The sequence below is a fragment of the Amblyomma americanum genome, chromosome 3, assembly GCF_052857255.1.
Source record: "Amblyomma americanum isolate KBUSLIRL-KWMA chromosome 3, ASM5285725v1, whole genome shotgun sequence".
Lineage (NCBI taxonomy): Eukaryota > Metazoa > Arthropoda > Arachnida > Ixodida > Ixodidae > Amblyomma > Amblyomma americanum.
In genome coordinates this window covers 108,630,904-108,646,166 of record NC_135499.1, presented here as the reverse complement: position 1 = coordinate 108,646,166, position 15,263 = coordinate 108,630,904, and the positions used below count along the sequence as shown (strand labels likewise).

The 15,263-nt window shown below is 46.8% G+C and overlaps 2 protein-coding genes and 2 non-coding genes across 4 annotated transcripts; all 4 read left to right on the top strand.

Moving 5' to 3' along the window:
• The first annotated feature begins 1,163 nt into the window (after window positions 1–1,163).
• LOC144123970 (uncharacterized) lies at window positions 1,164–7,779 on the top strand. The gene is made up of 3 exons (XM_077656669.1): window positions 1,164–2,042; window positions 5,566–6,168; window positions 7,198–7,779. Exons 1-3 carry the CDS (start codon window positions 1,164–1,166, stop codon window positions 7,777–7,779), a joined length of 2,064 nt encoding a protein of 687 aa, XP_077512795.1.
• On the top strand, window positions 6,382–6,453 carry TRNAM-CAU (transfer RNA methionine (anticodon CAU)). The gene has a single exon. It is a non-coding gene; the product is annotated as a tRNA-Met (tRNA).
• A 2,641-nt stretch (window positions 7,780–10,420) lies between the features above and the next one.
• LOC144123218 (uncharacterized) lies at window positions 10,421–11,251 on the top strand. Its single transcript, XM_077656090.1, has one exon. It carries the CDS (start codon window positions 10,421–10,423, stop codon window positions 11,249–11,251), a length of 831 nt encoding a protein of 276 aa, XP_077512216.1.
• A 216-nt stretch (window positions 11,252–11,467) lies between these two features.
• Window positions 11,468–11,539, top strand: TRNAM-CAU (transfer RNA methionine (anticodon CAU)). The gene has a single exon. It is a non-coding gene; the product is annotated as a tRNA-Met (tRNA).
• Window positions 11,540–15,263: the final 3,724 nt, after the last annotated feature.

Sequence of the window (15,263 nt, the reverse complement as noted above, 5' to 3'; positions counted from 1 at the left end):
TTTTTCTTCTGTTAACAGGAAGAAGTTGTATAGGGATTTGTGCCATGAAGTTCTTCCACAACCTATGTACGGGGCCATATACAGTGGAGGCCAGCGACGCGACGTACTTAAGCGTGTAAAGGCGATGCAGGTGCCGCCAAGTGCAAAAACATTCTTCTTTAAGTTACATACCGGAACACATACCACTAAAGATATTTTTGGAGGGGAAGCATTCATTTCTACATTGGGGATCACATTGTTTAATCTGTAAACAACCGGAGACAAAAGACCACGTTTTTTTGAATTGTTGGGAAGGGGTATACTTCTGGGACATCTTGCAAAGGACTTTAAAAAGGAATTTCCGCTAGACTCTCATGGAATACGGTACTTGCCTGTAGAGAGTGAGGATGGGACACCATTCGCCCTTATTATGCTAATGGGACTCCACAGTATTTGGCGCTCCAGAATGGCAGGATATCATTGCGATCCTGATGCACGGCCAGCACGCATCTATTTTCAGGAGTGTATGTATAAGTATACTGATATTCAGAAAATTGCTCCTGAAGCACCCGAGTGGCTCGAAAGAGTAGAACCATTGGTGGCGCTTAGAGAGTTTTCAGTTTTAATATGACGAAGCCACAACCCACCAGGCGGATAGTGTTAAGTATTGTTCATTGTGCCCTGTAAGTGTATTTGTGTATTGTGGTTCTTGCCGAAGTCAGGCAATAAAGAAAAAAAAGAGTGGCACAGTGGAAGCGTGCTGGGCCCATAACCCAGAGGTCCGTGGATCGAAACCACGCTCTGCTATGGTTTTTGTCTTCATTTTCTTCTATCCTTTGTTTTCAACAGTAAGATTCAATCTGTACAACAATTTGCCTTCTGATATAGGCTACGTTACCGAGCAGCGCAGTCAGTAGAGTGGCGCAGTGATTTTGTTTCAGGAGAAAAAGATGCTGGAATGTAGTCCAGAGTGGCTGTCACGTGTTGAGTTATTATTGGCGATGAAGAAATTTTAGCATGAGCGTGACCGCACAAGTTTGGCGGCCGTTGTTTCAGCAAAGATGTTATTGTGTTTTAGTGCTTATGTATGACTGTGTGTTTTCTTTTCATGTGGGTCAAAACACCGGCAATAAAGGTAAAGAAAGCAGAGAGGAAGAAGCCGTTCTGAGCGGCTGTGCTTCAACATGCTCCATGCTGGAAACAGCGCATCGGCCGTTGGCCGAGGTCTACCGACGTCTCAGGACACTACGAACTCGTACAAAGTTGTCCTTCCCCGATTGCCAACCAGGAATGTTGTCCTTAATACCGTTTTCCTGCATGCTGACCTTAAGGGTCACCCGTACCGAGCACCTGACTTCCGTGACGCACTCGCACAGATATTGGATCTCCGGGAAATTTTGTGCATTGGTCAATACCAAATGAGCCACGTGTGGATGGTTACCTGCGAGAGTAGTTCTTCCAAACAGAAGCTTGTTAACAAAGCGGAGTTTCCTGTCAAAGGACTGCGGTGCATGGTGTTTGACCCGGATACTAAGAACGTCAAGGTTAAGCTCCTTTGGCTTCCCCGCTATATGGAACACCGGAGGATTGTGGAAGCATTAGAGCCTTATGGCACGGTCCAGTCTGTGGAGCGTGAAAAGTGGCGGTGCCCAGGGATGGAGCATATGGAAACGGCGAACCGTGAACTCTCCCTCACACTCAAGGATGGAGTGTCAGCTAGCACCATTCCACACACACTTAATGTTTATGGAGTGCAGGCATTAGTCCTTATCCCAGGGAGACCTCCACTGTGCCCCCGATGTAGCCGGGTTGGACATGTCCGGCGCCAGTGTCGCACGCCTCGATGCACTCAGTGCCGACGCTTTGGCCATACTGCGGAGTACTGTGTCTTGAGTTACGCTGACAGGCTGTGTCAAGGCCAGTGGTCACGGGAAGATGACGTGGCATCAGAACACATTATGGATGTGTCTGAGGTTGTGGACGCGACCGGAGAACTAAGTCATGAGCATCGAATAGATGAGGAACAGAAGACTTCAACACCTCAAAACAACACGGAATATGAAGCGACTGGCCATCTAGCATCCACGCCTCCACGACGAAAACCGCCGGACCCGGGTCCCCCCGTGAGTGTTACAGAGACTGCTGTGCTTGCTGCACAGGAAAACCTCGTTGCCACAGGTCAACGTCCGGATATGCCTCCTGTGGAGTCAGTCGAGGCGATACAGCCAGTGAATGCTCGCCGATCCTCCTCTGATGCTGATTCTGCTTCGTCGTTGGAGGGTAACGGTGAGACGTGTGTGGCGTCGATCTCTGGCGTGTCAGGTTCTCTGTCGGCTGTCAGTGTGGCAGCGAGTGATGTGCTCCCCTCGGGTTCGTGGGCCGAGGCCTTGGCTGTCTCAGAGGAAGACATGGACAGTACCGCACCTTTGAAACGTCCTGCAGATGCTGACGAGGTGTGTATCGATGGCGCTGACCAGAAGGCACAATGTGTAGAGGCCACGGGAAGGGTGGTGTTAAAGAGGAGGGCGATGTCTGCCCGAGAGGCCGCCAATTTGGCGGCGGGCCACCACATTCCAGGGGATGGCGTTTGTTAAGACTGGCACCAAAATGGATGCGTAATCGTAGGAGGCAACAGCAGGTACGGAATCTCTTAAAGAAATGGAGTGTGTGTGTAGCAGCTATCCAGGAAACAGAGTTGTCCTCTGATGAAGAGACAGCAGCTTCTCTTGAGCCTTTTTTGTCGGAATACAGCATTATTGTTAGCCACGCGAGAGGCTTATCCGGAGGTTGTATGCTATTCCTGGCGAACACGCTAGAGATGACAGCCATGTCTTATTGAATAGATGACGAGGGGCGACTTATATGCTGTGATCTCACAATTTCAGGTATACAGTGGCGGATTATTTTTGTTTATGCCCCCACAAAGCAGCGCGATAGAAGGCTTTTTTTTCTGTCATTAGTTGAACATTTGTGCACGGACCGCAAAATTATATTGTTGGGAGATTTTAATTGCGTTTGTAGGGATGAGGACCGTTCAGTGGTATGTAAGAGATACGACCATAGTGCTGCATTACTTTTCGATTTGGTTTCTGAATATAGTCTTGTGGATGTGGGGCAGGAAAAAGGCGACAGTATACATTTCACTCATTTTCAGTTTTCCTCTAATGCTCGCCTTGACAGAATTTACGTTTCTGTTGACGCATTAGCAAGTGTGTTTGGCTAGTGGGTGCGGCCCATTTTCTTCAGTGACCACTGTATGGTGTCTCTTCAGATAGGAAAGTACACTCGGCATGTACTTCACACCCGCCGCGGTGGCTCAGTGGTTAGGGCGCTCGACTACTGATCCGGAGTTCCCGGGTTCGAACCCGACCGCGGCGGCTGCGTTTTTATGGAGGAAAAACGCTAAGGCGCCCGTGTGCTGTGCGATGTCAGTGCACGTTAAAGATCCCCAGGTGGTCGAAATTATTCCGGAGCCCTCCACTACGGCACCTAATTCTTCCTTTCTTCTTTCACTCCCTCTCTTATCCCTTCCCTTACGGCGCGGTTCAGGTGTCCAACGATATATGAGACAGATACTGCGCCATTTCCTTTCCCCAAAAAACCAATTATTATTATTATTATTATTATTATTATTATTATGTACTTCACCCTCGATGGGAGTTGTGGAAGATGAATAACTGTCTGCTCTCAGACGAAATCTTTCAGCGTGCTGTACCTACTTGTTTGAAGGACGTATAGTCACGCCGTGATCTTTCCATTTTTCAAAAGTGGGACTTGTTTAAACAGGAGATCAAAAACTTGGCAATTGAGGCCTCAGCAAGAATTGCTTTCCTGAAGAGACACCACCTTCGTGAGCTTGGGCGCACCCTAACGGAGCTACATGAGCTAGAGAGGGTAAGCCCGGGTGCCTATCTCGAAGAGATTAATAACGTAAAAGCACAGCTTCAACAATTTGCGACAGACAGATATAAGGGGGCCTTGATACGATCTAGGTCCCGAAGGTTTCTTGATGAGCAACCTTCTCGTCGGGCCCTGAGTGATGAAAGAGAGATTGCTCTTGCGAAGGAAATATTGGAAATTCAGAATGGTGGTTGCACATACAGTGATGCGCCTGGTATTCTTGCTGCTTTCTTCGACTATTATCGGAAGCTGTTTGGCAGTTGCGAAGATCCAAGTCAGGGATTACAGTTCCTTGCTCGGAAACTTCCCTCGACTTGATGATGAGAAGTGTGCTATAGTGAAGTGACCTATCACTTTGGATGAAATTCAATCAGCCATTTCTGCCCTGCAGAGCCAGAAATCTCCTGGGCCAGATGGTATTACTAGCGAATTCTATAAAACATTTTCGCCTTGCCTAGTGCCTGTTTTGATGGAAGTTTTCAAAGCATCTTATGATGTGGGTGTCCTGCCTCCCACTTTTTATTCTGGGCACAAAATATTAATTCCCAAAAGCGAAGATACTAATCGGTTGAAAACTGTTGAGGGATATCGTCCAATTTTCCTTTGCAATGTTGATTACAAAATTTTTGCCAAGGTTCTTAGCAGTCGTCTGCAGCTCGTCATTATGGACTTGATAGGTCCGCATCAGGTCTGTGGTATTAGAGGCCGCAGTATTCAAACACATATCCATATTGCACGTTCAGTATTAGAGACAGTATCAGATGAGATAGGCCAAGTAGCTCTGATTCAAATTGACTTGGCTGAGGCGTTTGATAAAGTTCGGCACGATTTCTTGTTCGCGGTCTTGGAGTATGCAAATATTGGTGACGTCTTGCTCAAAGGCATAAGGCTGTGCTATAAGAACTCCTATACAAGGGTTATTGTTAATCAGGAGCTAACGAAACCAGTACCACTAGAAGCATCTGTTCGTCAAGGATGTCCACTGTCTCCATTGTTGTTTGCCCTATATCTGGAACCCCTCTGTCTCAGTATAATTAACAGCGCAGCTATCCGCGGTTTCTCTCTGGCTCAATGTGAAGTTAAAGTTTTAGCTTACGCTGATGATGTCGCCCTCTTTTGTTCTGACGATGTATCTGCGATGTATCAGGCGCGGCTCTTAATTTAGAGAAATCCAAAGGCTTTTGGTTGGGTCATTGGGGAACTAGGCCAAGCCAGTTCGGTGGTATATGCTGGAACTGTAGCCCTCTTGAGTACCTAGGCGTTCCGCTGCACCAAGTTCGCAACAGTACAGCTTACTGGGATTCACAAACTGTAACTCTACGGCGGCAAACGCAGGCTTGGATGGGTAGGGAACTCTCAGTGTTTGCGAGGGCACAGGTCTGTAACATTTTTTTGTTTGCAAAGCTCGCGTATGTCCTTCAAGTCCTGCATTGTGCGAGGAGGAAGGTGCAAGCAATACATAGAATATTTGCAGCATTCGTTTGGCGCTCTCAATGGGAGGCGATGAGGCGCGACAACTTGTTCCTTCCCTTAGAGGGTGGTGGAGTGGGCCTTGTTCACCTGTTCGTGCATCAACTCGTTTCCCGTTTTTTCTTTTTCAAATCGGCAAACGACCCGTTTCTGGTAGCTGTGCTCATTAGGCGGCTTAGTTTTCATTTGCCTTACTTATTCGCACCGACTGTGCAGGCTCGTGAGGGGACTTTATGGCGATTTCTTAAGGAGGTTGCTGACACTTTCAATTTTCTCACTGTGCGCTTCTCTTTAGATTACCTGTATAGCCTCTCGAGAAAGCAGATGACCCAGGCTCTCACTGAGTCTTTGTTCCCTACACCATTGTATCGGCAGCATTATCTGGGGTCTTTGGAAATCAGTGTTCTAAAGCGTGTTAGGCGGATGTGCATTCAGGCAGCCGCTAAAACGTTCTTTTTCAAACTACACACAGCGACGCTGCCTGTCACGACATTTCTTAATGACAAGGGGATGTTTGTACCCTGGAATGTGAATTGTCGTCTGTGTAACGTGCCTGAGACAATTGATCATTGCTTCATCCTGTGCCGTGATGCCATGTCCTTTTGGGACATACTACAACGAACTCTTAAGAAGGACATTGAAATTACACCACACACTATTAGATTTCTGCCTGTTGACAAAAACTCTGTTGTGCCTTACGACGTGTTTGTGTTGATGGGACTATTCAGTCTTTGGAAAAGCCGTATGATGGACAGACATGCCGAGCCACCAAGATCGTCCAAATCTGTGTTTCGGGAACAGTGTGCGTTGGTGAGGAGTGTATATGCTGCTCGCGACAAACCTCCAAGCTGGCTGCCGTGCCTAGATGCTTGTGTGTGCCTCCCTGAATTTTGATGTTTTGATGGGGATGCAGTGGTGAGTTAGGGCTATGGGGGGCTCATATTAAGCAGCCCGGTAACTTGACACGCGAACTAGTCTGATTGAAGTTTCCTCCTTTCTACAGAAGTTCTTCCATGCAATAAAGAAAAAAAAAGCAGAGTGGCGCAGTGGAAGCGCGCTGGGCCCATAACCCAGAGGTCCGTGGATCGAAACCACGCTCTGCTATGGTTTTTGTCTTCTTTTTCTTCTATCCTTTTTTTTCAACAGTAAGATTCAATCTGTACAACAATTTGCCTTCTAATATAGGCTACGTTACCGAGCAGCGCAGTCGATTCCACTTCCGGCCGCCGCAGCGTACGGACGTGTGATGACGGGCTCCGTAGGAGCGGCTACAGTGGCCATGTCTGGCCGCGGAAACAGGTTTTTGAAACTGACAACGAATACGAGGTCATCCTACCAAGTCTGCCTACAGGTAGCATAGTTTTTAATACAGTTTTTCTTCACGCTGACGTCCGTGCACGACCGTATCGCGTCGAAGATTTCCGTGACGCGTTGGCTCACCTCAAGTTGCTCCCTGATCGACGTAACCGCCTTGGGGGCGTATCGGATGAGTCACGTATGGGCGGTGACTTTCGACAGTGCTCACGCTGTCAAGAAGATGCTCGCCGCTATTGAAATGCAAGTGAAGGAACGTCGGTGTTTGATAATTGACCCAGCAAACCAAGATGTTCGAATGAAGATTCACTGGTTGCTTCCCGGAGTACCAGATGAAGACGTGCGAGCGGCCTTTGTGCCGTACGGAAAAGTAAATGATGTCAAGGCTGAGCGTTGGCGCGTACAAGGCGTCAACGATAAAGGGTCGACAACGCGCTTGGTGTCTCTTTCGCTGAAAGCGGGAGTCAAGCTGGACGATTTGCCGCATCAGGTGAGCATCGCTGGTGAATTGGCCCTGGTTGTGGTACCGGGCAGGGCCCCCTCTGCTTGCGCTGCCGAGGAAAGGGTCATGATCGGCGCGAGTGCAAAATTCCGCGGTGTGGTGCGTGCCGTCGGTTCGGGCATGAGGAGAGTGAGTGTGCGCGAACGTATGCCAGAGCGACCGGGCGCTCTTCTAACGAAGGAGCGTCCGAGCTGAAGATCGATGAGCTTGACGCCGAAGAAGCAGCGACGGGAAAGGGAGGCAACGTTTTGGAGACACTGGTGCCCCTTTCAACCAGTGTCGCAGAGGGGAGCGGGAGGCTTCAGCCTGCATCCAGTGTCCCGCAAGACGGTTTGCCTGATGAGAAGGCTGCTGTGTTCGAAGACGCCGCCGCCCGTCCTAACGAAACTTCGGAGAACGCTGAAAGTCAGCAGGAGGAAATGGTGGTCACCGTGGCTGCGAGTAGCAGTCAGGCTGGAAAGCGACCACGAGAAAAGAATTCCGATGCGCTGCATACTCCTGAAGAAGGCGCTAAAGAACCTCCGGCGAAAGCTCCTGGAGTGAGGCGTCCGTCTTTCAAGCCGCGGCCTAACGTTCCGCTCGACCCGCGGCAGGCGGCCAAGCCGCCTCCGTAGTCAGGTCGACCGCGTGTACCTGGGTGCCTTCGCGTGCAGCGGCAGCATCGACGGACAATAGGCAGCGTCGCCTTTCAAGTTTCCTAGTCAGCGCAACCATGGACTATTGTGAGTTCAGCGACGTTGCTGCACGTAGCCTCCTTGTTCACAAAGTAAACAATGGGCCGTACAATTTGCTTTAAAAAGAAAAGATGGAGGGTAAAAAAGATGGAACATTACGTATAGAAACGCTTAACGTGAGAGGGCTAGCCGCAAAGCGGCGGCAGTATCAATTAAATCGCCTTCTACTACAAAATGACATCGACATTGCATCTATACAAGAGAAAAAAGTAGAATCTGAAGAGCAAACTGACCGCATGTTGTTACCTTTTCGATCCCGCTATGAAATCTGTGTGAGTCATGCCGTTGGCACTTCTGGGGGTGGTTTGCTTTTGATGCGAAACTCAATTGGTATTGTTGAAGAGTGTGTAAAAGTAGACGCAAGTGGTCGTCTTATCGTTTGCGATTTTTTCTTTGCTCAGATGAAATGGCGAGTGATCTGTATATATGCCCCGAACAAGCAACAAGATCGCAGAGTTTTCTTTGCGGAGATTGTGCCCCATGTCAGTGCGGAGCGAAATTTTGTTTTACTCGGTGACTTTAATTGTGTTTGTATGCCTGAAGATAGGGCAAGGAGGCAACCTGTGCGCGAACGCAGCGCTCTTTACTTGAACACGTTGATCACAGAGCAAAAGTTCGAAGATGTAGGTTTGCTGCTATCTAATTCTAGTCTGCCGCAGTACACCCATTTCCAGCGCGATTCTCACGCTAGACTTGATAGCGCTTACATATCCGTCGCCCTCGTGCCACTGTGTAGCCATTACATAGTGAAACATGTATCATTCAGTGACCATATCCTCGTTATGTTTACATTATGTGCAAAACCCTGGAATTCGCGCTTTAACTGGCATCTTTGGAAGATGAATAACAAACTTCTCGAAGACGAGACCTTCGTTAGCAAGACAAGAGATAGCATACGAGAAGTACTGACAAGTGGGGCTAATAGTTTTGTTTGCGCGTGGGAGTGTTTCAAAGATAACGTTAAGATGAGCGCAATCGAACACAGTACTGCGAAACAACACAAAAGAAAACAGGCTGAGAAGCAATTACAATGCCAGCTTGATTTGTTACTCAGTCAAGAAAATGCGCAGCCGGGACTGCGCAGTACAGAAATCAGATGTTCGTAGGCAGCTGGAAGTGCTAGACAATAATAAGTACAAGGGAGCAGTTGTACGGGCACGGGCAGAAAAGCTTCGGGTTAGTGAAATGCCAACGACGCGGGCACTTGCGGATGAAAAGAGCTACGCAGCGAAAAATGATATCCAAGAGATAAGGCTCGAAAATGCTGTCACCCGAGACAAGGAAATGATTAAAAAAGCCTTTGTTGAACACTACAGCGAATTATTTGGGTGCAGAAACAAACTTTCAGAGGGTTTTGAAAGCACGTTTTTGTCGCTCATGCCGAAACTCAACGAAGAAAGGAAATCATTTCTAGAAGATCCAGTTACAATCCAAGAAATTGAAAAAGCCATAGATCTTAGTCCAGCAAAACGCCTGGTACAGACGGTTTGAGCGCGGCTTTCTATAAGCGGTTTCGAGAAGTCGCAGATGCATTACACGCTGTTTTAATGAAGGCGCACGAAAAGAAAGAGCTGCCACCGTCTTTCCGGCGAGCGCATATAGTACTAATTCCTAAGAGTATTGATCGCGAGAAGCAGCAATTGGTTTCGTCTTTCAGACCTATAACGTTAAGGAACGTGGATTATAAAATCTTTATGAAGGTGCTAGCAAAGAGATTGCAAACTGTCATCAAAGATGTTGTGGGACCACACCAGACTTGTGGCATCAAAGGAAGGTCAATAACCACTAACATTCACATTATGAGGAGAATTTCAGTGTTGTGACGTTTTCTCAATGCGCGCAGCTGTGTTACAGGTTGATCTTGAAAAAGCTTTCGATCGCGTCCATCACGACACACTTTTCAGCATATTGGAATAAGTAAACTTGGGCTCAGTGATTTCGGATGGTGTGAGAATGGCATCCAAGGGGTGTTTCGCCAATATTGTAGTCAACAAAGAACTCACCGATAGTATGGAAATCCATTCCTCTGTCAGGCAAGGGTGCCCCTTATCCCCCTTGCTATTTGCCATCTATCTGGAGCCGTTTTGCTTGAAAGTACTGTAAACTGAAAGGGTTAGAGGCTTCCAGTTAATGTCAGCAGAAGTGAAGGTGCTTTCGTATGCTGATGATATTGCTATTATTTGCAGACAAAGAAAGTGTCAAGGAGGCCCTGAACGATGCTACAGCATACTGCAGATGTACCGGCAGTTTTATAAACTGGAACAAATGCCTCGGTTTCTGGCAGGGGGAGTGCGAAGACTCTCCTTCCGTATTTCAAAGTGTTGAGTGGTCAGACGTGCCTACAAAGTATCTAGGCGTACCAATTCAGCACTACAAGGACACGACACAGTATTGGCGAGAAGAAACTGAGCATGTGCGTTCAAAAACAACTAAATGGGGTGGCAGGGATTTTTTCATTTTTGCTCGCGCAACAGTGTGTAACCTTTTCCTTGTCACGAAAGTATGGTACGTGCTGTAGGCGATGTTCATGACAAGAATGTGTGTTCAGAATCTGCACAGAGTGTTAGCTGTGTATGTGTGGGGATCAACATGGGAGCGCACGAGCCGGACAAACTTGTTTCGCTCAGTGCAGAATGGTGGTTTGGGTCTTGTACATTTGTTTTTAAGGCAAGTTGTATCGAGATTCATTTTCCTGCGAGACCAAAAGTATCCCATTTTGAGGACCGTGATGCAAGTGCGGCTGCAAAATTTTTTACCCGAATTTCTGGTTTGTACGCAAGGGTTTCATCGTCGAGGTGTGCAGGGGTATTTGCGTGAAGTGCTTGGAGCCTTTCAAATATTGAAAGTGCGATTCTCGATGCAGTACCTTAGTGGCGTAAAACGTAGGCGGCTCTATACGGACCTGTCCGATTTGATGTTACCAGTGCCAATTTATCGCGTACTGAATGATGATGGTCAGGGTGATGATGTTCTTAAAAGAGTGAAGAAGATGGCCGTGCGGCCATCGGTGAAAACTTTCTTTTTCCACTTACATAGTGGCACACTGCCCGTGAAGTCATGGTTGGAAGAGAAGGGGATATATGTCCCATGGGGCACAAACTGTTTAATATGCCGCAAGCCAGAAACTGTAGAACATATATTCTTGGACTGTTGGGATGCAGTTTTTCTTTGGGACATCCTGCAAAGGACGCTAAAGAAAGACCTTCCAATAACGCCGTATAGCATCCGTTTTTTGCCAGTTGATAACGAAGACGGTGCACCGTATGATTTGTTCATGCTGTTTGTACTGCACGGTGTATGGAAGACACGAATGGGTGTCCATCATGCAGATCAAAATTGTGTGACCCGCTAGAGAGTATTTTGTTGAGAGTATTGCTTACCTAAGAGATGTGTATAAGGAAAAAGTTGATAAACCAGAATGGTACACTCTGTTGAATGACCTTGTTGCCGTGAAACGGTTCTAACCTGCGAGTGCTGTCTTTGTTCATGTAGCACCTTTTAATGTGTTGTATTTGTTTTTCCTGCCTAGTCGGCAATAAAGAAAAAAAAATAACCGAGCAGTGCAGCCAGCAGAGTGGCGCAGTGGGAGCGTGCTGGGCCCATAACCCAGAGGTCCGTGGATCGAAACCACGCTCTGCTATCGTTTTGGCCTTTTTTCCTACCCTCTTTCTTTTTTATATGAACGATGAATCCGTGGCCCCAGTTTTTTGGGCACCGCAGCACAGTAGCCTTGTACCGTTTTTCAAACGCGTCATGTGGGGCATCAAAACCAGCACAATAATGAGCAGTTTCCTTATACACCCGACAGCGTTGCGCCTGCGTGGGTAAACATGATGGCGTGCTTCTTTTGAGTTCGCTAAGTGCGACGCCAAACGAATACCTATTCAGCAGAAGCCGTTCAATATCTTTTTTTTCTATCTCTTGTCTGTTTAACATGATAGCTGTAAACTTTTACCTTGATCTGCCACTGGTTACCCTTATTCCATTCGTACCATTTGGAGGTAAGCAAGGAATATTGATGCTCAGAGTCGGGTACAGGCCAATTTCGCCTTATATAGACCTTGCCGATGTTGTGTGTTGCTGACACGGATGCAGATCGCCATGTACCAATACTGAAGAACACATGTAGAAAACAGACAGGGTTTGTGAATTAACAAAGTAAACTTCCGTAAGCGACACCGTGTAGTAATGACACTGCCAAATAAGCACAGAAGCAACCAATCGGACTAACACTGAAATTTCTGTATTTGTCCTCGTCTGCTCGCCCTGCTGGCATGAAATCTCAGCTGCAGAATGTAAGACTTCAGAGCCTGGCAGAGTACTTTTATTCCGGGTAGAAAGATATTTAATTATGTGCATAGCAGAGGTGTAAGTAGTCTTATGAAATAAATTGCTGTCTACAGATCGAACATTTGGTATAAGCACCCCTTGGATTCAGAATATATATTCTGGAGTTCCAGATCCTGATGCGATACTTTGACACTAACAGGCGCCGTTTTGCAGGGCTTGGGATTAATTTTGCCCCTTGGACTTGTTCACCATGCGGTGACACCGCAGTGCAGCAGACCATTTGTGTATTTTGATTTCACTGGTGTCGGCATGTGAACGCCAAAGCTAGAGCCACCGCGGCGAGTAGCCCCCTGTACGTGAGCGATTGTCATATAGCCAACCGGTGCTCGAAACTTCTGGCCTGTAAACGATGCGTGGAGAGTAGAAAAACAATACCAATGCGCTCAACCTGGCATCCTTCAGGATGTGGACGTCCTCGAAAATGTGCGCTGTAGCGACCACAGAATGGTAACGTCTCGAATTAGCTTAGACTTGAGAAGGGAACGAAAGAAGCTAGTGAAGAAATCAATTAACGAGTTAGCGATAAGAGGAAAATAGAGGAATTCCGGATATTGCTGCAGAAGGGATACTCAGCCTTAACTGAGGAAGACGATCCTAATGTCCATACAATGAACGATAATCTAACACCCATCATTACAGAGTGCGCAGTAGAAGTAGGCGGAAGAACGGTTCGACAGGATACCAGAAAGCTATCTCAGGAGACGAAAGATCTGAATAAGAAACGCCGAAGCAAGAGGGCGTCTAACCCTACAGAGAGAATAGAACTAGCATAGTTATCGAAATTAATAAATAAGTGAAAGGGGGGCGGGGGTAGCGACATAAAAAAGTACAATATGGAGAGGATCGATCATGCTCTAAAGACCGCCGGTAGCCTGAAAGCGTTGAAGAGGAAACTAGGCATTGGTAAAAATCAGGTGTATGTGTTAAGAAACAAGGAGGGCAATGTCATCAGCAATATTGCTAAGATAGTTAATGTAGCCGAAGAGTTCTACCCAAATCTATACAGTTGTAAATGTAATCAGAGCATTAATGAGAGAGACAGTAGAGCATAGCAACGCGTCGTCCCGCCAGTAGCGAAATAGGAAGTAAAGAAAGCCTTAGAAGCAATGCAAAGGGGAAAAGCAGCTGTTGAAGATCAGGTAACAGCAGATGTGCTGAAGGACGGAGGGGATATTGCGCTAGAAAAACTAGCCACCTTGTATACGCAATGCTTTATGACCTCGGCCGTATCAGAAGCTTGGAAGAACGCAAACATTATCTTAACTCATAAGAAAGGAGACACCAAAGACTTGAGAAATTACAGACCGATCAGCTTACTGTCCATTGCCTACAAGGTATTTACTAAGGTAATCGCTAATAAAGTCAGGGAAACCTCAGACTTTAATCAACCAAATGATCAGGCAGGTTTTCGTAAGGGTATTCAAGAATAGATCATATTCACACTATCACTCAGGTGATAGATAAATGCGCTGAATATAACCAACCCCTATATATAGTCTTCTTTGATTACGAGAAACTATTCCACCCTGTGGAAACCTCAGCTGTCATACAGGCATTGCGGAATCAGGGTGTAGAAGAGCCCTATGGGAAAATACTGGAAGATATCTGTAGCAACGGCACAGCTGTCATAGCTATCCATAAAGGAAGCAGTAAAATTCCAATAATGAAGGGCGTCAGGCAAGAAGACACGATCTTCCCAATGCTTATCGCCGCTTGTTTACAGGAGGTATTCTGAGGCCTGAATTGGGAACAGTTGGATATAAGAGTAAATGGAGAATACCTAATTAATCTGAGATTTGCTGATGACATTGCCTTGCTGAGTCACTCAAGAGATAAATTTGAAAACATGATCAATGGTTTAGACAGGCAGAGCAAAACGGTGGATTTAAAAATTAACACGCAGCAAACCAAAGTAATGATCAACAGCCTAGCAAGAGAACAGCAGTTCACAAATGGAAGCGAGGTGGTGGAAGTGGTAAAGGAATACTTAGGGCAGGTAGTGACAGCTGGTCGGTATTATGAGAGGGAAATAACTGGAAGGATAAGAATGGGGTGGAGAGCATATGGCAGGTTCACTCAGATCATGAATAGCAGTTTACCAATATCCCTCAAAATAAAAGTGTACAACAGCTTTATCTTGCCGGAACTCAGCTACGGGGCAGAAACATGGAGGCTAACGAAAGGGGTTCAGCTTAAGTTAAGAACAATGCAGCGAGCCATGGAAAGAAAAAATTATAGGTGTAACGTTATGAGACCGGAAGCGGGCAGAGTGGGTGAGGGAAGAAACGCTGGTTAATGACATCCTAGTAGAAGAGGAGGAAAAACATTTATTCAGAGCATAAAAACTGGGTGGGTTCAGTACGAGAACCCATTGGTCGCCATCATAATCCGGCCCCTCTCAACCTGCGATTTCTGGTCGACGGGGCTGTGGCTTTGAAGGGTTGCCTCCCAGCGCTCACAAGTCGGATCGGGATTGCTGTCCAAGTCTGGGTTTTCTTGACATTCCCAAACCGCGTGAAAGAGTGTGCCAACTGCTCCACAGAAGGGGCAGGACGAATCGTAGGTGTCTGGGTACCATTTACTCATTAGGTAAGGATTGGGCAGAGTATTAGTTTGTAGTCGCCTGATTATGTTCTCTTCATATTTACTTAGGGTTTTGTGAGGAAGAGGATATTTCCTTCTTGTGATCTTACAGCATTAATATTTATTCACTCTCTTTATTATTATTCTTAAAATTTTAAAATCAAAACACTCATTCCTTTTCTGTTCATGACGAAAAATTCACCGGTGTTATGCTCCCACGTGCTTTTCCTTTTTGTTAACTGCGTTCAGGTGAATAGCAACCCGATTCTTGGCCGATCCCCCAGTGTGGGTATGTGCCATCTTTTGATAGGCTAACAACAACAACTACTACTCCGTAATTTATGCGTAGCTCAGTAAGGGTAAGGGGTTGTCAACTGTGTCAGAGAGAGGCTGCGTGCCAGATACTCGACGGGCAATGAGGCGGTCAATAC